This window comes from Ranitomeya variabilis, chromosome 1 (genome assembly GCF_051348905.1).
Source record: "Ranitomeya variabilis isolate aRanVar5 chromosome 1, aRanVar5.hap1, whole genome shotgun sequence".
NCBI classification, from domain to species: domain Eukaryota; kingdom Metazoa; phylum Chordata; class Amphibia; order Anura; family Dendrobatidae; genus Ranitomeya; species Ranitomeya variabilis.
In genome coordinates, this window is record NC_135232.1 from 28,292,044 (window position 1) to 28,319,497 (window position 27,454).

A 27,454-nucleotide genomic window follows, 5' to 3' on the forward strand; every position below is an offset into this window, starting at 1 on the left:
TTTGTATATGTCCCTATCACACCGACCATAATAAGCCCACTCCATACAGCATGGATGCAAGTGCAACATTTAAATGGTTCCAGACTGCATGCGTTCCCATTTTAGCACCCATCACTCACCTCCTTGCCATGCTGATTGTTTGCCATAGCCTTGGTGTGGTCCTTCTGAAAGCAAATAAAGATGCTGTCTTTGAGCTTGTGTCATGTCCTGGCCTGTGGGTGGTCTTCATACTAGATAATGGCACTGTATTCTGTGATACTTGGAAGTATTGCAATACAAGCAATCAAGCACAAGTCCCCTAGGGGGATGGAAAAAAAACATAAACATTTGAATCGCCCTCTTTTTTTTAATTAATAAAAAAATAAGCATATTTGGTATTTCATCATCCGAACACAAGAATTAAATGAAGCCGAGTGAAACTTTTTTCTCTCCCCACAGTGGTACCAATAGAAATGTCAACATGTTGCCGAAATAAAACAGGCCCATCCATAGAAAAATTAAAGCTCTGGGTCAAACCATATCTTTTCCCTGATTTTTTTTTTTTCTCTTTTGTGCATTCTTTTTGCTTCCATTACCAGGACCTGCAGGAGCAATTGACTATCACTTCCTTTAGGGATCTAGTGACCCGAGACAAGGAGCTGACCGGAGCCCTCGTGGCATCGCTGATCAATCACTACATCCATGATAACGCCTCAGTGGATGGAATCAGCTCTCGTCTACAAGAAGTCTGCCCGCTCTTCTACAGCCCCGACGATGCCACATGTTCGAAGGTACAAAACCCAATCCGGAGTTTTTCATTACTATTTTTCAGTTGTTAACACAATAGTTAAAGGAAGCCGTGTCCTTTTTTTTTTGTTTTTTTTTCTTTTGTTTCCATTGTAGGCAAATGAGCTTTTGCAGTGGTCCCGCCAGGCACAGAGCAAATTTGATAAAGAGTTGATGCTCCAAGAGTCTCTGCGGGAATATCAGAAAATAAGTCAACAAGTGGATTTGCCTAATGTTTGTGGCCAGTACAGACAAGGTATTGCCTTGTGTCCTTTTTTGTCTTGTTTCTGCACCTTCTTTTACAATTTTTAACCCCTTCCTGATGTAGGACACACATCTACATGGGTCGCAGGTGTATGGAGCGGGGTCAGGAGATGTGTTTATATACCCGGCACTTGCAACGATTAATGCTGTTTAACAATTTAGATGGCGCAGTTATTTTCTGACAGCGGCATTTAAATGGTTGCAATCATTGTGCACTGGTAGGAAAGCCGACGCTAAACTTAAATAAAAATTTGTCTCAACCCCAAATTTCTACATCCGCCTACTGACACCAAGCTACACGGTGAGAAAGCCGTAGGCGAAGCAACATAAGAAACAAAAACACAGATCAAAACGAGGACAACAAGAAGGGTGGGTGTTGTGTCCGCCAATGAAGGGTATGCAAAAGAGAATTTATGGTTAAGTACCAAATACTTTCTTTACTCAAACGCCATATTGGGGGACACAGTGGGATGTCCTACCGCAGTCCCAAGGGTGGGAAACTGACGAACACCAGAACAAAGAGATAAAGGATGGTAAGGAAGCTCCCTTCGACCCAAACCTGAGCCATAGTCAATGTAACACTGTTCTATGAGCCATAGTCAATGTAACACTGTTCTATCCAGTTTTGGGTTGGCCTCCATGTGGAAGGAGGACCAATTCGCAGCCTTACAGAGCTGCCGGATAGAAGCCTGATGGTGATTGGTACAGGAGCACCCCTGTGCTTTAACTGCAGAACTGTAGCCTTAGTCGGAGACCTCTACAAGGGCATATAGGGACGAAAGAGTGAATGAGGCCGTTACCGACAGGTAGTGACCATGACCAACTTGTATGAAGATCATTCAGCTGGATGAGAGGGGGAAGTAGGAAAGTTTTAACAACCTACTCATTTAGGTTGAAAGTTACATTAGTGAGAAGGAAGGTACTGGCCGAAGACCACCTTATCCTGCAGAGATGCAAGGAATGGAGACTGACGGGAGAGAGTCGCCGCCTGGACCCTCTGGGCTAATGGAAGTAAATGCTACCTTGGAAGCAACCGTCCAGGAGAACAAGAGAAGGAAGATGTGACTGATCTGTCAAAGTGAAATCCTTTGGGTCCCACACTCTGAAAGAAAGCCCTGATTTGAGGCCTGGAAGCCAGATTATTCTGAAAAGGAATAGACCGGGCTGAAAACTGGCCCTCGAAGGAACTGAAGGCCAAGCCGATCTCAAGACTCGGCTGCAGAAAGCGAGAAGATCTGGGAGAGAAAAGAACATAGGTGCACATGGTCATGGTTGGATTCATTACCAAAGATAAAAGGGGGCTTCCAAGTACGAAGACTCATGACGAGGAAGGTTTCTGTGCGCTAATCCTAGTCTGAGCGACCTGATCGGGAAGATTGAAGACTTTACAACTGTTCCTTCTTCAGCTATGCTGATAAAGAGAGCGACCGCGAATACAAGTAGAATAAATTAAAGTACATGGACGATCCCGCTATCTCACAGAGCGTCTGCGAGGAGGTTGATTACTTCTGCGTATCAGGATCTTCTGGGCCAGCTTGGGGCAATGAGGATGACTGAAACCCCTTCTGACTTGACCTTGTGTAGCAACTTAGGAAACTGGCAGAGGAAGGGGAAGTGGGGGGATCCACCAAAGACATGCAGAAGGGCTGCCCTGGGACAAAAGAAGTCAGGTGACATTACTGCGGAATGCGGGCCAAAAAGCATGGACAGCCAGCACAACAAAATAGGATGCAGGCAAAGGGTTAATACTAACCTGTCGTCAAGAGTCTTGACTCTGGATCCTCTCTGCTCCTTACAACGCGCCACACTCTGAGGGACAGGAAGCAAAGGGCAAGGGCTATCTGCACCAGTACCTGAATGCCGACTGGGTCAGGATATGGTCCTGCCATCCAAGAGGATGCAAGCATCAGGGCAGGACGTGGAGCAAAGCAGTCATGTCAGTGGTTTCTCGAATCCTGTCTTGGGCTGAGCAGTGGATTCCAGCAATGTCAGCGATGCACAACTGGGCCGCTAACTTCCTAAGTCGTGAGGGTCTCTCCTCGGGCGAATGGTCGTCTCTGAACCCAGAGGTCTTCATCAAAATATATATATATATATTAAAGATAATAAGAATATAATTATTTTCTGGCTTTTCCAGTGCGATTTTATGAGGGCGTCGTTGAGCTCTGTCTAACTGCAGCCGAGAAGAAGGATCCTAAAGGTCTGGGGCTGCACTTCCACAAGAATGGAGAGCCGGAGGAGGACGCTGCCGGCTTACAAGCTTTTCAGGAGAGGTGTGTAATTACGTAATTTAAAAATGACGGTCTCTCCTTTACGAAGGCTGCCCATTACAGCTTTTCCGCTCACTTCCTTTTTTTTTTTTAACTTTTTTTTTTTTTCTGACAGGTTAAACTGCTACAAATGCATCACGGATACTCTGCAAGAGCTGGTCAACCAAAGCCAAGCTGCTCCTCAGTCTCCAAGTGTGCCCAAAAAGCCGGGCCCTCCAGTCCTGTCTTCGGACCCTAACATGCTCAGCAACGAAGAGGCTGGACTTCATGTATGTGATAATAATTTTTCTCCCCAGCACTCCTGATATTGTTCCCACCATATTTGCACACAAGCAGCATGCATTCACATTGCCTGATACGGCGGCACCTTTGCAATTCTTCCGTCACCAGCCACTGTTTTCAGTAGTCATGGAGGTGCGTGCACCAGGTACCTCCTTCTGCAGTGAGCTCCCTCTAGTGTCTGCATTGTATCACTGAATTCTATATATTTCACTATCCATGGTGGTAAATAGTCAGCTCTGCAATCGCTCGCTTCCTAATTGCAATGTCTCATTGACACCACATTTTCCTCTCCAGTTTGAGCAGATGCTGAAGTTGGCTCAGCGGTCTTCTGACGAACTCTTCAACATAGCGTTGTTCAACTGGCTCATACAAGCCGATCTCGCAGACAAGCTTCTAGAGGTGAGGGGGTACAGGACTAGACGAACCGTAGAAATACCTTCTACCACTTACCATAACCTAACCGCAATCTGCTCTCCCCCACCCTTAGTTGAACTCTCCCTATCTGGAGCCTCATCTTGAGCGGATGTCTAAGATCGATCAGAACAAAGTGCGGAGCATGGATCTACTGTGGAGATACTACGAGAAGAACAGGAATTTCAGCAGTGCTGCTAAAGTGGTGGCCGAACTGGCAGTAATGGACAGGTGGGGGTTGGGGATGGATCGGGCTTGGGACGAAGCTAAACCTTGTAGTCATTTTATAGTGTCCGTGCAAATAGATGGGAGTGTGCACAATAATAAAGTCTCTAAATATATTGCATTGCAGATTCTTTACTGAAAGTGCATATTTCTGCACTAGGAGACACTAGCTTGCCATATCCAGTAAGAGAGTAGTGCTGTATAAAGAAATTGCATTGCAGACTGGGAAGTGCATCTTTATATATTGGGAGTCTCTATCCTACCGTATCCAATAAGAAAGTCAGTGTTGTATAAAAGCTTTGCAGATTCTGTCTGGGGAATTCATATTTATGCATTAGGAGACACTAGCCTGCTGTATCCAGTAAGAGAGCCAGTGCAGTATGATCGCCTTGCATTCTGCAGCACTGACTTCAATACTGTATGCAGGAGTCTGGGAGACAGAGCAAGACGCTGCGTCTGCAAATGCATAGATATAAACAGCCGGTCTGTGCTGAAATGTAATGCATTGGATTTAGAAAAATACATATTGTGCACCCTCCTCGGCCATAATCATTTCCCTGTATGCTTAAAAGTAAACTACCGTATGTACTCGAGTATAAGCCGAGAATTTCAGCCCATTTTTTTAGGCTGAAATTGCCCCTCTCAGCTTATACTCGAGTCATTCCCAGGGGTCGGCAAGGGAGGGGGAGCGGCAGCTGTCTAATACTCACCTGCTCCTGGCGCGGTCCCTGCACGTCTGTTCCCCGGCGCCGGCAGCTTCTTCCTGTATTGAGCGGTCACATGGTACCGCTCATTACAGTAATGAATATGGACCCGACTCCACTCCCATAGGGGTGAAGCCGCATATTCATTACTGTAATGAGCGGAACCATGTGACTGCTCAATACAGGAAGAAGCTGACGGCACCCGGAGAACCAGGGATCTGCAGGGACCGCGCCAGGAGCAGGTGAGTATAACGGGGGCATATTCACCTTTCCCACGTTCCACCGTCTGCCCGCTCCATCTTCTGCGTCCTCTGCAGTGACGCTCAGGTCAGAGGGCACGATGACACGATTAGTTTGCGCCGCCCTCTGCCTGAAGGTCAGTGCAGAGGACGCGGAAGACAGCGGCGCTCAGCGGTGGAACGGGAAAGGTAAGTATAGCACGTGCCGGGGGCCTGAGAGGCGAGTGTGATTTTTTTTTTTTTTTTTTTTTTTTTTTTTATCGTAGCAACAGCATATGGGGCAAATCTCTGTATGGAGCATCTTATGGGGCCATAATGTTTGTGCAGCATTATATGGGGGCAAATATCTCTATGGAGCATCTTATGGGGCCATAATCAGCATTTGTGCAGCATTATATGGGGCATATTTTAATATGGAGCATCTTATGGGGCCAATCATTAACTATGGAGCATTATATGGGGCTCCTGATTCAATATGAATATTCAAAAACACTTAACCTACTGATGTCTCAATTAATTTTACTTTCTCTATCGCTTCATTGGGGGACACAGGACCATGGGTGTATGCTGCTGCCACTAGGAGGCTGACACTATGCAAATAAAGTTAGCTCCTCCTCTGCAGTGTACACCCCGCCGACTGGCATTATACTCTTCAGTTTAGCTTAGTGTCCGTAGGCGGTGGACTCGGGTCTTTCATTAGACCCTTATCTACCTCAGTGTGCGTCGTTTCTTTTCAGGTTTCCGGAGGGATACAGGGTGAACGGTCACACCTGTACTCCCACGCACAGACTATATGAGTACGGCGTGTACTGCCACCCCGTATCCTCATACGTCTGTCCTGCAGGACCCATGACGGTCCTGTCTCCCACCCACTCGCCCACCAGAGCCTGTCGGTCTGAGGAGACGCGGACGTCCCATATCGCAGACGATCTATCCTGGACGGGGAGGTACTTTCTCTTTTCCCCCCAGGTTCTGGCGATGTCAGGAAGAAGATAAGAAGAAAAGAAGTTCAGGGAAAATCTTTATTTCTTTCATACCTTTGCGGCGCCCTTCTGTCCTCCGCCCTGTAATTTTTATAGAGGTTTTTAGCTTGGGGAGCCTTTCCTGTCACTTACGATGGAAGTGGGGGCACTGGGCATTCCACCGCTGCGTTTTGAGTCCTCCGTGCCGCCCCCCCCATATGCTCCGACGGTCATCTGCTGTAAATCTAGGTCCCGGCTTCTCTGGGGCCTAGTTACAGCGTTAACTCCGCCCCCGTCCGCTCAAATTCCGGGCGGGCTTTTCTCCCTCCCGTCACTCTCTGCCTCTTCCTGTGCAGGGCGCTAGCTCCGCCCACTACTCCCAGTCGCCCTGGGATCGCCGCCATCTTGCTCCTCCGGACCCGGTGGAAGGGCAGCATCCAATAAAGAAAAACCACCTATGCCAAAACATGGTATCCATCCACAGACAGCTGTTTCGGGGTATTTGGATGTTTTGATCTCCCCGAGGTCATTCATCCTTATGTTTATAGCCTTTTCACTAGGCACTGCTCCTAATAACCAGTTTCCTACTCCACACTGATGAGGGGCAAATAACCCGAAACAGCTGTCTGTGGATGGATACCTTGTTTTGGCATAGGTGGTTTTCCTTTATTGGATGCTGCCCTTCCCGTGGTTGTTCCTTCCCGGAGAAAGGCCTGGCTATTCATTGCTTGCGTTGAGAAACACGTGATGGTGTCTCCGCGGCTTTTCTACATGCATTTGCATATTTCCCTTTAGGGATGGGGGCAGTGTTCTGGATCACTACGTTGAGAAACACGTAATGGTGTCTCCGCGGTGTTGGATGTTTTGATCTCCCCGAGGTCATTCATCCTTATGTTTGTTTCACTACAGGCCTCTAGCATGAATGATATGGTACAAAACCTTATTGTTGCGTCAACCAGACCTTAGGCATCATGGATACCTCTACGGAACCCGCAGAATAGGCGGTTTCGTTTAGACGGTCAAAACCAACTTCCAAGGTCTTTGCCCCACACACTGAATTTGTGGTGGTACTTGCCAGGGGAAAGGTGAACCCTCTACCTGGGTCTCAAGGACCATAGCTAGATGGACCAAACAGATTTGTAGAGGCATCCCAGCTGGAGCTCCTCCGGGGGAGCTAGCTGACATGACGGACAAGATTTCCTATGCTGGGAAATATTTGGTATCTGCTTCCCTAGATGCGCGTCTTGTGCAGCTCAGGCGTCCAGCAATATGGTGGCCATCCGGCGGAATATTCGGTCCAAGACATGGCAGGCCGACTTTTCTTCAAAGAAGTCCCTTACCAGCCTCCCCTTCCAGGGGGCCTGTCTCTTTGGCTACATGCTGGAACAAATTATTAAGGACGCCATGGGAGGCACGAGTTCCCTCCAAGCCTCGCCGGCCTCCCCTGAAATGGCAGTTCAGCTCCTTTTTGTCCTTTCGCTGTTTCGCGGCGACAGAAGATTCCTCTGGCTAGCACAGACCGCGGACTCGCCTGGCTAGGGAAAAGGCTTCCTTCAAGCCTACCCCTTCCTGGCGTTCCCGCAACACCCATGGTAGGTCCACCAGACCCAGACCTGGCAGATCTTCCTCGGCATAACCCGTGCTAAGGGCCCAGCGTTCCTCCCAGTTTGGGCGGGCGTCTCCTGTTTTTTTTTCAGGGATGTTTGGCTTGCCTCGGTGGAGGACGCTTTGGTCAGGGAGGTGGTATCCTCTGGATACAAGATAGGGTTCGCTTCGCGGCCCAGGAATCGCTTCTTCGAATCCCGCCCTCTAAAAAATCCTACTCTGATCCCAGGTTTTTTTGCGTCCACTGCCTTTCAACTTTGTTCGGAGGTTATCGTTTCCATCCCAGAGCAGGAACGCTTCACAGGTTTCTATTCAAACCTGCTTGTAGTGCCGAAGAAGGGCGGCGTAGTTCGACCCATCTTGGTTCCTAAGTTAGTGAACAGAAGGTTCCGCCTGCGGCATTTCAGGATGGAGTCCCTCCGTTCAGTATTGGCTTCCATGGAACCACAGGAATTCCTGTGCTCCATAGATATCCAAGACGCCTATCTCCATGTTCTGATTTTCCCTGCACACCTGAGTTTCCTGCGTTTCGCGGCGCAGAAGAGTCATTTCCAGTTTGTCGCCCTGCCGCTCGGTCTTTCTACCGTTCCCAGTGTCTTCATAAAGATCATGGCGACATTTATGGCCATTTTGAGGATCAGGGGCCAAGTGCTCATTCCGTACCTCGAAGACATCCTCATCAAGGCTCCGCCCCTCTCTCAGGCCCAAGAGAGTCTGACCATCGTCCTCGACTCCCTATCCCGTTTCTGGTGGCTGGTCAACAGAACAAAGTCTTGTCTTGTTCCGAGTCAGCGCCTCGTCTTCTTAGGCAATGCTGTTCGACACCAGTCAGTCAAGGGTTTTTCTTCTCGAAGAGAAGCGGGCAATTTTCCAGGACGGAGCTCGCTCTCTGCAAGGCCCTCGGCTGCCTTCCTTCCGTTCAGCAATGAAGGTCCTGTGACGAATGGTGGCAGCATCGGAAGCGTTCCCATTTGCGCTGTTCCACTTGAGCCCACTTCAGCAAGCCATCCTTTCTCAGTGGGACAGGTCTGTGCTGTCTCTGGATCGTCCGATTCGGCTTTCCGTCTGATTCTAACGGTCTCTCAGCTGGTGGCTGTCATCCCCTCTCATTCGCCTGGTCCGGTCCTTTCTTCTCACCCATGACAGGTGGTGACGACGGTCACCAGCCTTCCCAGCTGGGGAGTGGTTTCTCGCCATCCGTCAGTGAAAGGGGCATTGGTCGGAGCAAGAGTCCTCTCTGCCGATCGACATAGGGGCCTTTCTTCTGTCCCTGAGTCACTGGGAAAGGCTTCTCAGAGGTCTGCCAGTCAGAATCCAGACGTCCAATGCCACGGCTGTAGCATATGTCAATCACCAGGGAGGGAATCAGAGTCTCTTGGCAATGGCGGAGGTATCCAAGAGCCTCCTCTGGGCAGAGGCGACGGTTCCGGCAATATCCGCAGTGCATATATTTTCGGCGTGGACAACTAGGCCGCGGTGTTTTTCTCTGCCGTGAGGGCCTTGCGGCAGGAGAGTGGTCTCTGCAGCAGGAGGTCTTCCTTCAGATTTGCCTTTGATGGTGAACTCCGGACGCCGATCTCTTGGCGTCCCAACTGCTTAGGAAGGTTCCACCGTTTGTTTCCAGGTCCGCGATCCTCTCGTAGTTGATACCGATGCTTTGGCCATTCCTGGGTCGCAATTTGTACTTCCCTATCTGTTTCCTCCCCTTCCCTTTTTTCCCAGGCTGTTGAAGATCAATGCGGAGGGGGTGCCCGTCATTCTGATCGCACCAGATTGGCCCAGAAGTTTCTGGTTCGCAGAGATCGTCAATCTCCTCTCGGACTCCCCCTGGAGGCCCCCAGACAGGCCAGATCTTCTGTCCCAAGGACCGATCTGCCACCAGAGTTATTAGTTGCTCAATTTAACAGCTTTGCTGTTGAAACCTTCCATTTTGTCCTTTTCTCCAGGCGGGACTTGATGCTGGCCTTGCCCTTAGTTCTCTAAGGGGTCAGGTAGCAACCCTTTCCATTCTCTTTCTGAAGTCTCTTTCAGAAGTCCTTAGCTTCCCGTTCTCAGGTCAGATATTTTAGATTTGAGAGTCCTCGGTGGTTGATAACTCTTAATGGCTAACTGAAAAGATGGTAGCAAATTGCAAACCTTTGAGACTTCTCAGGCCTCTTCGTCAGGCATAGATTAATACAATTCTAAATATTTGTCTATCTACTGGCTATCACGGTACAAAGATTTATATCCGTCCCGTTCTCAGGTCAGAACTTTTCTTCAAGGAGTGGCGCATGTGGCTCTCCCATACCGGACTCCTGTGGATCACTGGGACCTCAATCTTGTTCTGGAGGCTCAGTGGGGTTTCCCCCTTGAACCTCTCCATGAGGCCTCACTGTCTGTTCTGTCCTGCAAGGTGGCGTTTCTGGTGGCCATCACCTCCATTAGGTGCGTCTCGGAGTTGGTGGCTCTCCCCTGTCGCCCCATTTCTTGGTTCTTCACCAGGATAAGGTAGTTTTACGGCCTTCACCGCCTTTTCTTCCCAGGGTGGTGTCCTCCTTTTACTTGAATGAGATCATCCTTCCCACCTTTTGTCCTGCTCCGACCTATTCTTTGGGGCGTTCGCTGAACAGGCTAGACCTGGTCAGGGCGGTGAGGATCTATTTGTCTAGGACCGCCTTCTTTAGGAAGACGGACCGCCTATTTGTCATTCCAGACGGTGCGCCAAGAGGCCTGCCGGCCTCCAAGGCTACGATTTCTCTCTGGATCAGAACTGCTATTCTGGAGGCTTACCGGGTCAAGAACATAGTGACTCCTCCTGGGATTAAGACTCACTCTGCCCCGGTCAGTGGGCACCTCCTGGACGGTACACCATGGGGCATCCGCCCTATAACTTTGCAAGGCGGCAACCTGGTGTTCCATTCACTCATTTGCCAAATTTTATAAGCTCCATTCCTACTCTTCGGCAGTTGCCAGCCTAGGCAGAAGGATCTTGCAGGCGGCAGTGGTGAGTTCTCCGACCTGAATGGAGTTTTTCTGCTGTTTCCTCCCCAGGGACGGCTTTGGGACGTTCCATGGTTCCTGTATCCCCCAATGAAGTGATAGAGAAAACAGGATTTTTGGTTGCTTACCGTAAAATCTGATTCTCGGAGACTTCACTGGGGGACACAGCACCCTCCCAAGTTGAACAGCTCTGTTTTATTGTGTTATATTGTTAGTTTGAGTTTTCTATTACACGTTGCTTCTCCTACTACTACTGAATATTCTACATCCAGTCGGTGGGGTGTACACTGCAGAGGAGCAGCTAACTTTTTTTGTGCATAGTGTCAGCCTCCTAGTGGCAGCAGCATACACCCATGGTTCCTGTGTCCCCCAATGAAGGCTCCGAGAAACATATTTTACGGTAAGTATCCAAAAATCCTGTTTTTATTGGTACCTATTTTTATTTTTGACATTTACCGGTAGCTGCTGCATTTTCTACCCTAGGCTTATACTCGAGTCATTAAGTTTTCCCAGGTTTTTGTGGCAAAATTAGGGGTCTCGGCTTATACTCGGTATATACGGTAAATCTGGAATGTGCCGTACCAGCGATTACCCAATATGGGACTTTGTATAATAGCTGCTTATGTAGGCAGGCACAGAATTCAGCATGGCCGCAAACTTCCCCCTTCACTTCCTGCGACTGTCCAAATTACTGCCAATTGTAAAGTAAGTGATTCTGGTGATGTAGTAGAAAGCTCAATTATGTGGACTTTGGGGATATTTTTTCCTTGCCGTACCGTGTAACTGTTGCAATAAAAAAAAAAATATATATGTGTATATGTGTGTATATATATATATATATATATATATATATATATATATATATATATATATATATATATATATATATATATATATAATTTCTTTTTTAATTTGTCCTTCCAGCACTGAGATATCCCTTAAACAGAGGATAGAGTATTTGTCGATAGCCATCCTAAGTGCAAAAAGTTCCAGCGGCATTTCCACGCTCTCCGACGGAGAATTCTTGCATGAGCTTGAAGAGAAAATGGAGGTAAATTCCTGCACATTCGTTGATCACATGTAAAAGGGTGAAGACTAGAAATAGATTTTACCTTCTAGACCTGTAGGAAGTCTGTTCTCATTCAATGCGGATACAGTAATAAAAGCCGTAGATACCAAATGGTAAATTTTTACCTAGATTTTTTTTTTTTTTTTTTTTTTTAATGCATTGATTGGTTGCAAATCTGGACCAAATTTTACTTTTGTGGGTGCAACTTTTTTTTTCCCCTTTATGCGCTATTTATATTTGAGCTCACTTATGTCCCCCATAGGTGGCTAGAATACAGCTACAAATCCAGGGTACGCTAATCAGAAGGTACTCCAACCAACTGACAACACAGAACGCCGTGGCGCTGCTCGACTCACAATTAATGGATTTTACGAAGGTACGTCCCCCCTTTACGTCAGCTTTACATCACCAACTTTTTTTTTTTTTTTTTTTGACAGATCTTTATGTATGTAGCGACATAAGACATAACCCAGATTTTTTTTAGTTCGGAAGAAATCTGCTGAAAAGTTGTTCTCAAGTTCTTTAATGCTTTAAAACTGCAAAGTGCTTGTTAAAAAAAAAAACCAAACCAGTAACTACGCAATTATTTTCTTTTTACGACTTAAGACTTTATAGTTTACTACTTGTTGCTGAGGTTACCGGCCACCGCTGCAGTCTCCTAGGTAAGAAGCGCAGTTATAGAGTGCTGCTCTGAAGCTGGCCGGATTATTTCCCCCGTACTCCGCTGATGCCGAAGAGACGAGAGCTGCCATTGCTGGCAGCATCAGACAACGCACAGCCGCTCAATGTTGCTGTCAACAAATTGGGAGCGCACCCGCCCGCTGGGAGACAGGGGTGCCGAGCGTTCCTTAATACAGATCATGAGAAAACCACTTTGATATTTACTCCTCCGATATAAACCATGTAACAATCCTTATTTGCAGTTGTACGGAGACTTCGCAGACCCGTTCAAGCTTTCGGAGTGCAAGCTGGCAATCATTCACTGTGCCGGCCATTGTGACCCCATCTTGGTGCAGAGCCTGTGGGAAGAAATTATAGAAAGAGGTAACTTTTTTTTTTTTCATTATTATTTATTAAATGCATCTTGTAAAGACAACCCTGTCTTTAGGGCCGTCAAGGGTGAGTCTCCCACTCCACACCATCCTCCCATCAGCCAAAATGGAAGCAACTCCTGGATGTAAATCTCAAGACGTCTTTGTATTACGTGGTCGGCCGTTTATCTGAATGACTACTGTGTAGTACTGCAGGGGATATGCCCGACTGGTTCCAGATTGAGACACAAGGACATTCAGATGATTGACCCGGCAGCCACCTTTTTTAAGGGGTAGTCTATAATTATTTGGCGATCAACGAAGATCATAAGACTGTAGTATTGAGTTCTGGTCCAGCTGCCATGTCGGCCACTGGACCATGACTCTACGAACCTCCTCCGTGCCGGCATCCCTCTTCTGAGTAGTAGGACCGGTACAACACGTGACTTTACGCCAGACCTATTCTTCTGGAGAGATGGCTGCTGCAGGTAGGAGGAGGTGCATGTGCTCTGGTCCAGTGGCAATAGACCACAGACATGGCCACTGGACCTAGGGTCCTGCAAATCATTTTCCTCAGTACTGTAAGGCCTCTTTCACACTTCTTTTTTTTACAATCAGTCACAATTCGTCAAAATGTTGAAGAGACGGATCCTGTGCTGATTGTAAAAAAACGGATGCACTGGAGCCGTTTTTTTGACGGTTCCAGTGCATCCTAGAAGGCTATGTGCACTTGTTGTGCATGCGTCTTTGCAACAGTTTTTCGCTGCGAAAACACGTACACAACACAACCCATGATAAAAATAATAAAAAATTGTGATATTCTTACCTTCCGGCGTCCTGCGCAGCCCCTGCAGTCTTCCCAATGCTCCGTTCCCAGTGATGCTTAGCGAGACAATGACCTGTGATGACGTAGCGGTCACTGGGAACCAGAGCTGCAGGCAGCATCGCGAGCATCGGGGGGCCGCGGGAAGGCTGCGGGAGACGCCGGAAGGTAAGAATATCACGAATTTTTATTTTTAATATTATGGCTTTACTATTGATGCTGCATAGGCAGCATCAATAGTAAAAAGAGCGAGAGAGAATTTCCCTGACGGGAAATTCTTCCCCGCACGCTCAGTTTGAAAAGATGGCATCCGTCGCTGGATTCCTGCTTTTTACAGTCGGCGACGGATCCTGCGTCCATAGGCTTCCATTATAGCCAACGACGGGCAGCACAGGATCCGTCGCCGAGCGATTTTCCGACGTGCAGAAAAAATGTTCCTCTGTCCCTTGTCTCCGCCCGACGGACAGCAATTTTAAGACGGATCCAGCGCACGACGGATGAAACGTGTGGCCATCCGTCACAATCCGTCGCTAATACAAATCTATGAGAAAAAAACGGATCCAGCAGCACCATTTGCTGCTGACGGAAGTGTGAAAGAGGGATAAGGGCTCATGCAGACGTCCGAGCTCAAACAGCTAATGCACAGTCTGACCACCGATTGTGACGGCCTCATAGAAATACATTAAGCTGTCACTCTTGTGTCGGGAGAGCCATGGCCAGTCCATGCAAGATCGGAGCAATGTGCATGGACCTCTGCATGAGCCATAATACAGAAGTAGCAGCATTTACATTGAGGGGCACATCAGTCACATTAGACATGAGCGTTTCTGTAATAATTCTGTGCTTTGTTTCCTCAGAATTAAACGACAGCTTAGGAATGATCCCGGCCGAGCGGATGCAGGTGTTAAATCTGAAGCTGACCTCGCTGGGCAGGATCTACGCCAGCACACCGCGGTACTTCCCTCTCGGTAAGAGAGAACCTTTGTTTTGCCATCGGCCATATGCCGCATAGTGCTACTATTTCCATGTGGCTTACATGGCATGGAAAGTCCTATTCCTGGAACCCCCTTCAATCACCAGAACACCGTTTTTTCCCACGATTTTCTCAGCCCTGACTGCAATACCACTGCCCGAGGAGTTCTCAGGAGTGACTGGCCATGCGTGCGACTAGTCCTCCATTCAATTCCTCCCAGCTGCAGTCTTGCAGTAATGGGGAATATGGTGATAGGTAGTACACACTCAGATCCAACTATACTTTATGTGAAAACCTGCTCGCCATGACTCATGGGATTTTACCTGGAGCACAAAAGCCCAACAGGTCTGCCAAAGGCAAAGTGAATGTCGCGTCTCCTGCAGTGGTCTTTTTGAGGACAGAGAGGCTTGTAGAAGGTGACGCATTACCCAGGTCCCCTCCTCTGGGAGCTCATTTATTGGGAATTGCTCATTAGAAGACGGAAAAGCACATGAAGATAAAACCTAGACTATACTCGTGCTGAAAAGCTGCGCTACACTTCGGGTGTGATTATACAATAGTCAGGCATTGCTTTGCTGTTGCAGCCCCTCTTCTGTGCCCACAAGGACATGCTGCACCATCATGGCACAGACTATAACCCTCCAGGGCTGCAGATTTCTGTAGGTTTATGGGCCAGCAATGAGGGGAATCTATGAATTTGGATTCTAGAAATGTCCTTGTTTTCGTTTCACTTCCAGAGTTTTTAGTGAAACATCTGGAAAAACAAGTCTGCTCCCTAAACTGGGACGTGGGTTTTGTATCCCAGACCATGCAAGAGATTGACGTGTCCGTTTACAAGTTGCTAGAAGTCTACGATCACCTGTTTAAAGAAAAGGTAAGATGTCAGTCTGTGTGGCGCTTGCGGACTAAATATTTGAAATTTGAGGAGAGGAGGAAATTATTCAGTTTGTTTTTTTTCTTTTGTTCGCAAAGTAGCCATAAGCGAGCTCCTTGTGTGTCCGTCACCTTTGTCAGCAGTGAGCGAGCTCCTCGTGTGTCCGTCACTTTTTGTCGGCAGTAAACGAGCTCCTCGCGTGTCCGTCACCTTTGCCAGCAGTAAGCGAGCTCCTCGTGTGTCCGTCACCTTTGTCGGCAGTAAGCGAGCTCCTCGTGTGTCCGTTACCTTTGTCGGCAGTAAGCGAGCTCCTCGTGTGTCCGTCACCTTTTGTCAGCAGTGAGCGAGCTCCTCGTGTGTCCGTGTCCGTCACCATTGTCGGCAGTAAGCGAGCTCCTCGTGTGTCCGTCACCTTTGTCAGCAGTGAGCGAGCTCCTCGTGTGTCCGTGTCCGTCACCATTGTCTGCAGTAAGCGAGCTCCTCGTGTGTCCGTCACCTTTTGTCAGCAGTGAGCGAGCTCCTCGTGTGTCCGTCACCTTTGTCAGCAGTGAGCGAGCTCCTCGTGTGTCCGTGTCCGTCACCATTGTCGGCAGTAAGCGAGCTCCTCGTGTGTCCGTCACCTTTGTCAGCAGTGAGCGAGCTCCTCGTGTGTCCGTCACCATTGTCTGCAGTAAGCGTGCTCCTCGTGTGTCCGTCACCTTTGTCAGCAGTGAGCGAGCTCCTCGTGTGTCCGTCACCATTGTCTGCAGTAAGCGTGCTCCTCGTGTGTCCGTCACCTTTGTCAGCAGTGAGCGAGCTCCTCGTGTGTCCGTCACCATTGTCTGCAGTAAGCGTGCTCCTCGTGTGTCCGTCACCTTTTGTCAGCAGTGAGCGAGCTCCTCGTGTGTCCATCACCTTTGTCGGCAGTAAGCGAGCTCCACGTGTATCCGTTACCATTGTCTGCAGTAAGTGAGCTCCTCGCGTGTCCGTCACCTTTGTTGGCAAAGCTCCTCGTGTGTCCATCACCTTTGTCGGCAGTAAGCGAGCTCCTCGCATGTCCGTCACCTTTGTTGGCAGTAAGTGAGCTCATGTATCCGTCACCTTTGTCAGGGTAACCATTGGACTCAATTTTGCAGGATCCATTTTGGAGCAAAGTAAAGAAACCCTTGCATCTACTGGACTGTATACACGTGCTGCTGTCTGGATATGCACAAGACCCCAACAGAGTCCAGAGGCATGAAAGGTAAGGGGAACCATTTACTAAGTGAGGTGGATTTCTGCAAGACTGCATTCTATGAGCCAGCGGGATGTCAGTGGTAAAGGTTTTCATGCATTTTTACGCTATGCAGTGGCCGTTCTCAGGTGCTGCAGCTTCGCTCCCATTGAAGTGGATAGGAGCCGAGCTGCAGTACCCAGGAACGGCCCCTTCACATGGAGCTGGAGGACATGTAAACACCCCATTGAAGTGTCGGATGCCAGCTGATCAGATATTGATGACCTAAGTGTTTTCTCCCCAGGTGACCCCTCTAATCCCAGTCTTTCGTCTCTGCAGGCGGCTGTTTAACGTCATGTGTCTGGACGCCATCTCACACTATCTAGTCGAGCTGCATTCGATGGATCCCACGCTGGCGGTACAGGCGGCCGTCGGAAACTTCAAGTCTTTACAAGCCAAAATAGAAAGATTAGCTTTTAACTAATACTTGAGATGACATTTTATTTTAACTGGGTTTTCTAAAACGACCTTGAACTGAGAGATTGATGACGGTGGAAAGCAGAGAGAGCACTTGGAAAGGGATCGGAGGACGGCATGGATCTGCGTTTTGTATTCTTCTCTTTTTGCAATCAGAACATAAGTCATGTAAATAAAAAACAAGACTCGGCGAAATGTACGTCTCTACGTCTCTGATCGGAATAAACCTGATTGATGTTGCCTGTAAAACGTCGTCCAGATGTAGATTGATTATCCTGGAAGCGCTCGATGTGACTTGTGTGCATCTCTCTCCCTTTTCCTCCTGCATCTGCCAAACATTGCAAAAGCCACTATTTCCTGAGGAGTATACTGAATTGCTGGCTTCTGCTTAAAGGGGTTTTCCAGGCACACTTATTGGTAAGAAATTGTAACGCCTATGTGATCTCCGGCTCCTGACTTCCTGCTGCTGTCCATTCAGAGGAGAGAGAGTTCCTGTCTTTGCTTTGAACGGAATGTATCAGTCAAGGACAGCGGAATGGTGATGTCATAGGGGGTGGTCAGTAGTACCCTGAGTACAGGAGGCCAGCAGCTCTGCAGTGAGCCCTGAATGGTGATGTCATGGGGCGTGGTCAGTAAAACGCTGAGTGCAGTGAGCTCTGAGTGATGATGTCATGGGGGCGTGGTCAGTAGAACCCTGAGTACAGGAGGCCAGCAGCTCTGCAGTGAGCCCTGAATGGTGATGTCATGGGGGGTGGTCAGTAGAACCCTGAGTGCAGGTGGTCAGCAGCACTGCAGTGAGCTCTGAATGGTGATGTCATGGGGGCGTGGTCAGTAGAACCCTGAGTGCAGGTGGTCAGCAGCACTGCAGTGAGCTCTGAATGGTGATGTCATGGGGGCGTGGTCAGTAAAACGCTGAGTGCAGTGAGCTCTGAGTGATGATGTCATGGGGGTGTGGTCAGTAGATTGCTGAGTGCAGGAGGCCAGCAGCTCTGCAGTGCCCTGAATGATGATGTCATGGGGGCATGGTCAGTAGATTGCTGAGTGCAGGAGGCCAGCAGCTCTACAGTGAGCTCTGAATGATGTCATGGGAGGCATGGCCTGGGGGTGTGCACAGGTAAGGAGAGGAGAATCCACAGAGAAGCATGGTAGGCTTATCAACTATTGAATTTGACCAGAGAGAATGGAACTGTGTGTTCCAGTTATAGATTGCATTGTAATACAGTACAATGAGCCTGTGTGGGGCCAGTATCCAGCACATGTAACATTATTCATGGCAGGATTGTGGCTGTATAGCAGGCATGTCAAAAACGCGTCCCGCGGGCCGCATGCGGCCCGCGACAGGCATATCTGCGGCCTGCACAAGTGTCTCAAACTTTGTCTAAACACAAATAGGCTGAGCCGCAGATGCTCAAAACTTCACGATCAGCACTTCCGGCTCTTCATTCATTGGCCCATATCCCTGCATATGACCTGCTTACGTGATCAGCTGCTGAGAGGTGCTGACCTCCGCTGGCACTTCCACATCAGGGAAGCGCCAGCAGCGGCTGACGTCACTGAGCGTGTGACAGGCTGCTTCCGTTCATTCCTCGTCACTCACGGTCGTTGCGCCGCAGCGCCGGTGACTCGTCGTCTCTCACTCGCACTCGCTGTGTGTTCAGTTTGTGGTTGGAGAGTCCAGGTGACGTCGTCGGTGCCGGTGGTAAGTGGCGTGCTCCAGACCGCGGCCACGGGGACCCGGTGGAGCTGAAGTCTGACTCTGAAACCTGCCTGCTGCATAGGGGGAGGGTGTGTAGGACTGGAGGAGCAGATCCTGGTACTATGGGGGTGTCTGTGTCAGACTGGAGGAGCAGATCCTCTTGTATTATGGGGGTCCCTATATTTCTGGAGGTGGAAGTACCAGGATCTGATCCTCCACCTCCAGAAATATAGGGACCCCCATAATACAAGAGGATCTGCTCCTCCAGTCTGACACAGACACCCCCATAGTACCAGGATCTGATCCATGGGGCCCTGTGACAATGGAAAAGCAGAGCCTTGTATTATAGGGGTCCTGTGTATGCGGAGAAGTAGATCCCTGTATTATGGGGTCCTTGTGTCTCTGGAGGATCAGATCCTTATGGGGATTATTGTTTTTCTGGAGGACAAGATCCTTACATCATGGGGGTCTCTGGAAGAGCAAACCCGTATATGAGGGTCCTGATCTATGGAGAGCAGATTCTTGTATTATAGGGGTACGCAATCTCTGGAAGAACAGATCCTGGTATTATGTGGTCCCCTGCATCTCTGGTGGAGCATATGACTACATTATGGGGGTATATCTTGTATATCTGGAAGAGAGAGCGGATCCTTGTATTAGGGGGGCCCTGGGTCTTTGGAGGAGCAGATACTTTTATTTTCGGGATCCACTGTGTCTGGATGACGGCATGACTGCTGTTACAATACGTGTGTGACATTAGCTGCTGTGTGCGGCCCTCGCAACAACCTCTTGTTACTTATGTGGCCCTCGGGGTACCCCGAGTTTGACATGCCTGCTGTATAGCACGTGTTAGGTGAATTAGGAGGAATTTTAGGAAGAAGAAACAGTGCAGCGATTTATCCGTCTTGAGACTATAGATGTCTCAGGATGGTGCTTTGTAGGTGGTGATCTGTGGGGTGGATAGAGCGCTGCCTCCTGGGAAATGTCGTCTAGAGGGATGAGTCAGGAAGAAGTTCAGGATGTGAACATATTGACTAAGGATGGCAGAAGAGGAACTCCTCACAGGGACATCCAGATCGGGAAGGGGGGTTGTGCCCAGAAAACTCCCTTTCATTCTTTTCTACAAGGAAACTGAAAAGAAAAACAAGGGGGGGGGGGGGAGAAAAGCAGTCTTTATGGAGTAGGCAAGTCTTACGTGGGATTTAAGAAAAAAAAAAAACATTGCTGCTTCAAGAGTTTAGGGTGTAGATGGAGGAGGAATAAAGTGATTTTTCTGGCACTGCTCACTTTTGCATTGGGAGGTGAAAAGCACGTGCACTTTCCACTGTAGAAGTGGGCAGCGCTGGACAACCCCTTTAAGGCAGCTATACAACAGGTATTGGCCAACAGTCATTCTTCCTGACCTCCCCCATACACATGCCTGCTCAACTTATCGTAACTGATGTCTGGGCACCTTTATACTGGGTTATTTCTCAATGCTGTTAAGGGGGCTGTGCAGTATTTTATTTTAGCAACAAAAAGCAAACCTACCCACAGACGTCCCTCCGTACTGCTCCCCCAGTCCTCTACCAGTCTCCGACCCTTCCAGGTGAAGACTCCATGATGTGAGCAATCATTGCCTGCAGTGGTGTCACTGCGGTGACGGGTGACCAGACTCGGCCTATCTGATTTTCACCGTCTTGGTGATACAAGTAGGGCGGATCATGAATCTGCGTACAGCAGTCTGCTCATTAGTTTTCTAGTGACTTAGAGAATGACTTCTTTCCCAGGATCTGTTCCACATATGGAATAATGTAACAAAGTTATATGCACCTTGAGGTGCTGCCTATAAATTAATGAGTGCACTGTCACTGTCTGGAAATCCTGGGTTCCACCTCTGTGGTGATATGTCCTGAGACTGCTGCTGACAATGGGAAAGCTGGGTTGCAGCTCTGTGATGTTGCTGAGACTGATGATGCTGTGATCGTTAGATCCGTGATGATACTTTCTAACATTAATGCTGGGTTGCAGCTGAGGTAGAATTCCAGAGATTGCTGCCAGTGCTAGAAGATTCTTTATCTCTCGGCACCATATTTATTTTGTCTGATCAATTATCAATAGTTCTCTCTTCCACCTACTAATATCATGAGTAAAAACAAAAAATTTGAACTTTGTTTAAGTTGGTACACATGCAGCACATAAACACATGTTCACATTGTTCACATTCTTGAACCTACAAGAAGCAAAATGAGCAAAAACCCTGCTGTAACTAAATAAGTAACAAACAAAATTGCATCTAAATAACACACGGGTTCTTAGTAATCCTGTTTTTGATTTAAAAAAAATGTAATTTCCAGCTCAAATTTGGGTTTTTTTCTTTGTATTTTTGCTTTCTGTGCAAGCCGGGGTGTGGCCTCCCTCTCCTGAGCTGGAAATTACATTTAGGCCGGAATTACACTTGCGTGAAACTCGCACAAGTCTCGCATCTCAATATGCGGCACTCGGGGCCGGAGCGTGTGGCTGCATGTATTTCTATGCAGCTGAACAGACAGCTGCGGGCTGATGTTAATATGCTAGGAAGGGGCCATGGATATTGGCCCTCTCCCAGACTAAAAACGTCAGCGATCAGCCACACTAGAAAAGGTGCGTCCATAAGATGCACCAATTCTGTCACTTAGCCTCGCTCTTCCAACTTGCCCTGGTGCAGTGGCAAGTGGGGTGATAGTTGGGGGAGTTGATGTCAGAGACACCCCCATTACTAGCCTCATATTGTATGAAAACACACACCCAGAATAAAGTCCTTTAATTGAAAGAATAACAGTCCTTTAACCCCTTCCCGACCCATGACGCCTATGTGGCGTCATGGAATGATCGCGTCCCTGCAGATCGGGTGAAGGGGTTAACTCCTATTTTACCCGATCTGCAGGGAGAGGGGGAGTGGTACTTCAGCCCAGGGGGGGTGGCTTCACCCCCCCGTGGCTACGATCGCTCTGATTGGCTGTTGAAAGTGAAACTGCCAATCAGAGCGATTTGTAATATTTCACCTAAAAAACTGGTGAAATATTACAATCCAGCCATGGCCGATGCTGCAATATCATCGGCCATGGCTGGAAAACCTGAAGTGACCCCCACCCCACCCCACCGATCGCCCCCCCAGTGCTCCGTTATGGGGTCCGGTCCCCCCCGTCCTGTGCTCCGCTCCCCCGTCCTCCTGCCCGCTCCCCCCCTGCTCCTATGTCACCCCCCGGTGCTCAGACGCCCCCCCCCGTGCCCCGATCTCCCCCCCTTATACTTACCGAGGCTCCCGGTGTCGGTCCGTCTCCTCGCTGGGCGCCGCCATCTTCCAAAATGGCGGGCGCATGCTCAGTGCGCCCGCCGAATCTGCCGGCCGGCAGATTCATTACAAGTACATTTTGATCGCTGTGGAAGGTTCTACCACAGCGATCAAAATAAAAAAATAATAAATAAACCCCCCCCTTTATCACCCCCATAGGTAGGGACAATAATAAAATAAAGAAAATATTTTTTTTTCTTTTTCCACTAGGGTTAGGGTTAGAACTAGGGGTAGGGTTAGGGTTACGGGTAGGGTTAGGGTTAGGGGTAGGGTTATGGCATGTGCACACAGAGCGGATCGGCCGCGGATCCGCAGCGGATCCGCAGCGGATCCGCAGCGGATCCGCAGCGGATTGGCCGCGGATCCGCAGCGGATTGGCCGCTGCGAATTCGAAGCAGTTTTCCATCAGGTTTACAGTACCATGTACACCTAAGGAAAACCAAATCCGCTGTGCCCATGGTGCGGAAAATTCCGTGCAGAAACGCTGCATTGTATTTTCCGCAGCATGTCAATTCTTTGTGCGGATTCCGCAGCGTTTTACACCTGTTCCTCAATAGGAATCCGCAGGTGAAATCCGCACAAAAAAACACTGGAAATCTGCTGTAAATCCGCAGGCAAAGCGCAGTGCCTTTTACCTGCAGATTTTTCAAAAATCGTGCGGAAAAATCTCACACGAATCCGCAACGTGGGCACATAGCCTTAGGGTTAGGGTTGGAATTAGAGTTAGGGTTGGAATTAGGGCTAGGGTTTGAAATAGGGTTAAGATTAGGCTTGTGGTTAGGGTTACGGATAGGGTTAGGGGTGTGTTGGGGTTACAGTTGTGGTTAGGGTTGGGATTAGGGTTACAGTTGGAATTAGGGTTACGGTTGTGTTGCGGTTAGGGTTGTGGTTAGGGGTGTGTTGGGGTTAGGGTTGTGATTAGGGTTATGGCTACAGTTGGGATTAGGATTAGGGGTGTGTTGGGGTTAGTGTTGAAGTTAGAATTGAGGGGTTTCCACTGTTTAGGCACATCAGGGGTCTCCAAACGCAACATGGCGCCACCATTGATTCCAACCAATCTTGCGTTCAAAAAGTCAAATGGTGCTCCCGCCCTTCCAAGCCCCGACGTGCGCCCAAACAGTGGTTTACCCCCACATTTGGGGTACCAGCGTACTCAGGACAAACTGGGCAACAACTGTTGGGGTCCAATTTCTCCTGTTACCCTTGCAAAAATAAAAAATTACTTGCTAAAACATAATTTTTGAGGAAAGAACAATTATTTTTTATTTTCACGGCTCTGCGTTATAAACTTCTGTGAAGCACTTGGGGGTTGAAAGTGCTCACCACACATCTAGATAAGTTCCTTCGGGGGTCTAGTTTCCAAAATGGGGTCACTTGTGGGGGGTTTCTACTGTTTAGGTATATCAGGGGCTCTGCAAACGTAACATGATGCCCGCAGACCATTCCATCAAAGTCTGCATTCCAAAACGTCACTACTTCCCTTCCGAGCCCCGACATGTGCCCAAACAGTGGTTTACCCCCACATATGGGGTATCAGCGTACTCAGGAGAAACTGGACAACAACTTTTGGGGTCCAATTTCTCCTGTTACTCTTGCAAAAATAAAAAAAATTCTGGGCTAAAAAAATATTTTTGAGGAAAGGAAACACATTTTTTATTTTCACGGCTCTGCGTTATAAACTTCTGTGAAGCACTTGGGGGTTCAAAGTGCTCACTACACATCTAGATAAGTTCCCTTGGGGGTCTAGTTTCCAAAATGGAGTCAATTGTGGGGAGTTCCTACTGTTTAGGCACATCAGGGGCTCTGCAAACGCAACCTGACGCCCGCAGACCATTCCATCAAAGTCTGCATTCCAAAACGTCACTACTTCCCTTCCGAGCCCCGACATGTGCCCAAACAGTGGTTTACCCCCTGTCACGATATGGTATGAAATATCATATAAGTTTAGTTCTGTTGCTAGCATGCTGTGGGTTAAAAACCCCCCTTCCCTTTCACTCAGCCAAGAGCTGCCTTGTCAATGTACATGGGGAAGAGAGTTTTATTGACGAAAGGTATTTACGACCAGTATTTCCTGTGGGGGGAAGTGCCCAGCTTTTACTAGATTAGAACCTTCCAGAATATGAAAGTCTTTTGTTCTGTTTTTGGAAGATATTAGGCAAATCGGTTAAGTTAAGACCACGAAAACATATATTTGTAATCACACTCGGAGGATCTACCCATCCCTCGAAACACAGGTTTCTAGCTCCATCTGGTACAGAGGTAGGGATTTCTCTGTCAGTGTGCGTGACAGGTGGGACATGTTTGGTCTCACTGGAATGCCGGCGATGATACGAGATGAATGAGGGGTATAGTGCGATTATGATAGGTTCAGCAGCGGAATTACAAGTCTTAGAAAGATTTAGCTTATACTTAGTCAGAATGTAGAGAGAGGAGGGTCTGGGATAGCCAGCCTTTTTGGTGATGTCACCGACCTAAGCTATAACTGTTTTGGCCGGACTCCAGCAGTGTCTCTGTTGCTGGAAGAACATGTGGGTCTGACCTGAAGAGCTGTACCTCATGCATTGGGATTTTTGGGAGCCCCTCCCCCTAGCATGGTGTTTGCCTGAACTGATATGAACTAAGAACATGTGAGTTATCTTTTCTTCCTTTAATCCTTTTATTTTCATAATTACCTTGTACATATTTGCAATTGTCTCATTTGTAACATCTTTGTAAAATATTTTATAAACACTGCCTAAAAATCATTTATGGGGTATAATATTTAATACTAGTTCGTTCTTCCTGCCCTAAACCGTACCCTGTCTCTGAAGGGAATTACGCTACTGTTTTGGGGTTAGCTCCAGACTCGTTCAATTGGAGCTGGTGGCAGCGACCGTGTGCCGGCTTTTGGGGGTCACTGTAGCGACTGCGGCTTGATAATTATTGTTCCTGCCTGAGTGGGAGTAGTTATCGCGTCGCTGCAGGGCACCCAATAGCCAGTACATAGCAGGCAGCCTTTCTGGCGACTAATCACCCTAGGTGCAGTACCTAATCTGACCTGACAGTAAGGGGGGCGCCAGAGAGCTGCAAGGTTTAAGTGGAACTGTAAGCGGGATATACACAAATCCCTGCAGTTCATGGTATACTGAAGAGCAGTGGGATACCTAAAATAAGCCCCTGCTGGAAACAAGAGGTCAATAGCCTCGTGTGTGTTTTTTTGTCATCACATTGTGGCAGTGGAGGGATAACTAGGATAACCTCATGACCCAGTATCAGCACGGGTTTACTAGGGACCGTTCATGTCAGACTAATTTGATCAGCTTCTATGAAGAGGTAAGTTCCGGACTGGACCAAGGGAACCCAGTGGACGTAGTATATATGGACTTTTCCAAAGCTTTTCATACGGTGCCACACAAAAGGTTGTTACATAAAATGAGAGTAATGGGGATAGGGGAAAATATGTGTAAGTGGGTTGAGAGCTGGCTCAGGGATAGGAAACAAAGGGTGGTTATTAATGGAGCACACTCGGACTGGGTCACGGTTAGCAGTGGGGTACCACAGGGGTCAGTATTGGGCCCTCTTCTTTTTAACATATTTATTAATGACCTTGTAGGGGGCATTCAGAGTAGAATTTCAATATTTGCAGATGACACTAAACTCTGCAGGGTAATCAATACAGGGGAGGACAATTTTATATTACAGGATGATTTATGTAAACTAGAAGCTTGGGCTGATAAATGGCAAATGAGCTTTAATGGGGATAAATGTAAGGTCATGCACTTGGGTAGAAGTAATAAGATGTATAACTATGTGCTTAATTCTAAAACTCTGGGCAAAACCGTCAATGAAAAAGACCTGGGTGTATGGGTGGATGACAAACTCATATTCAGTGGCCAGTGTCAGGCAGCTGCTACAAAGGCAAATAAAATAATGGGATGTATTAAAAGAGGCATAGATGCTCATGAGGAGAACATAATTTTACCTCTATACAAGTCACTAGTTCGACCACACTTAGAATACTGTGCACAGTTCTGGTCTCCGGTGTATAAGAAAGACATAGCTGAACTGGAGCGGGTGCAGAGAAGAGCGACCAAGGTTATTAGAGGACTGGGGGGTCTGCAATACCAAGATAGGTTATTACACTTGGGGCTGTTTAGTTTGGAAAAACGAAGACTAAGGGGTGATCTTATGTTAATGTATAAATATATGAGGGGACAGTACAAAGACCTTTCTGATGATCTTTTTAATCATAGACCTGAGACAGGGACAAGGGGGCATCCTCTACGTCTGGAGGAAAGAAGGTTTAAGCATAATAACAGACGGGGATTCTTTACTGTAAGAGCAGTGAGACTATGGAACTCTCTGCCGTATGATGTTGTAATGAGTGATTCATTAATTAAATTTAAGAGGGGACTGGATACCTTTCTGGAAAAGTATAATGTTACAGGGTATATACACTAGATTCCTTGATAAGGCGTTGATCCAGGGAACTAGTCTGATTGCCGTATGTGGAGTCGGGAAGGAATTTTTTTCCCCATGGTGGAGTTACTCTTTGCCACATGGGGTTTTTTTGCCTTCCCCTGGATCAACATGTTAGGGCATGTTAGGTTAGGCTATGGGTTGAACTAGATGGACTTACAGTCTTCCTTCAACCTTAATAACTATGTAACTATGTAACCCCCCTGCACATGTGATAGCCGTCTGCTGGTCTAAAGTCACCCCAATCCGTGACATATTGTGGGCAGCGGCTAAGGGATCTTGACAATTGGTGACAGTCACGGTGTGAATCATGACATATTGGTGGCAAGGCGGTGGGATATTAGAGCATTAGTGATTTGGTTTGAGCAATCATTCCTCTCACTAAAAACTTGCAGAAAGTTCTTGCGAGAACTCTGCGCAAATAAGTTTGGAGAACGAACTCAGTGTTTATTAGTTGTGAGACAATTGTGTACTGGTAATTATCCCCTCCCTTTCTCTTCGTTTTCTATTCTCTCTTTTATTTGGCAACCATGGTTGGGCTGGGAGAAGCCTTTTATGAACAGCAGACCAGAGACACCCTTGTTGCCTTATGCAAGTCACAGCACATTGACTATGCAAGCAAAAGCAAAAGCGAACTGGTCGCAGCCCTGATGCAATGGGAAGCCGCTCTAGACCACTCACAGAGCCCAGAGGCCGCAGAAGCCGGCACAAGCGAACATGGTGCTGCAGCAGAGGTCCAACCACTGAATACGGGCCCTACTGGCAACCAAGGGGGCGCAGACCTCCTCCTGCAGCTGGCGCTGCAACAATGCTCCGCAGATGACCTGGACCGACGTCTG

The 27,454-nt window shown here is 48.1% G+C and overlaps 1 protein-coding gene across 2 annotated transcripts in view; it reads left to right on the forward strand.

Annotated features, from left to right (window-relative positions):
- NUP155 (nucleoporin 155) overlaps positions 1 to 17,393 on the forward strand; it is a 43,674-nt gene extending 26,281 nt beyond the window's left edge. For both annotated transcript variants that reach the window (XM_077281541.1, XM_077281548.1), the window contains exons 23-35: positions 579 to 770; positions 883 to 1,021; positions 3,167 to 3,302; positions 3,415 to 3,568; positions 3,876 to 3,980; positions 4,069 to 4,223; positions 11,634 to 11,760; positions 12,041 to 12,154; positions 12,702 to 12,822; positions 14,490 to 14,600; positions 15,343 to 15,479; positions 16,595 to 16,701; positions 17,011 to 17,393. In XM_077281541.1, coding sequence (XP_077137656.1) covers positions 579 to 770; positions 883 to 1,021; positions 3,167 to 3,302; positions 3,415 to 3,568; positions 3,876 to 3,980; positions 4,069 to 4,223; positions 11,634 to 11,760; positions 12,041 to 12,154; positions 12,702 to 12,822; positions 14,490 to 14,600; positions 15,343 to 15,479; positions 16,595 to 16,701; positions 17,011 to 17,155 — 1,743 coding nt within the window. In that variant the 3' untranslated portion in view covers positions 17,156 to 17,393. The remainder of the gene's footprint in view (positions 1 to 578; positions 771 to 882; positions 1,022 to 3,166; positions 3,303 to 3,414; positions 3,569 to 3,875; positions 3,981 to 4,068; positions 4,224 to 11,633; positions 11,761 to 12,040; positions 12,155 to 12,701; positions 12,823 to 14,489; positions 14,601 to 15,342; positions 15,480 to 16,594; positions 16,702 to 17,010) is intronic.
- The last annotated feature ends 10,061 nt before the right edge of the window (positions 17,394 to 27,454 follow it).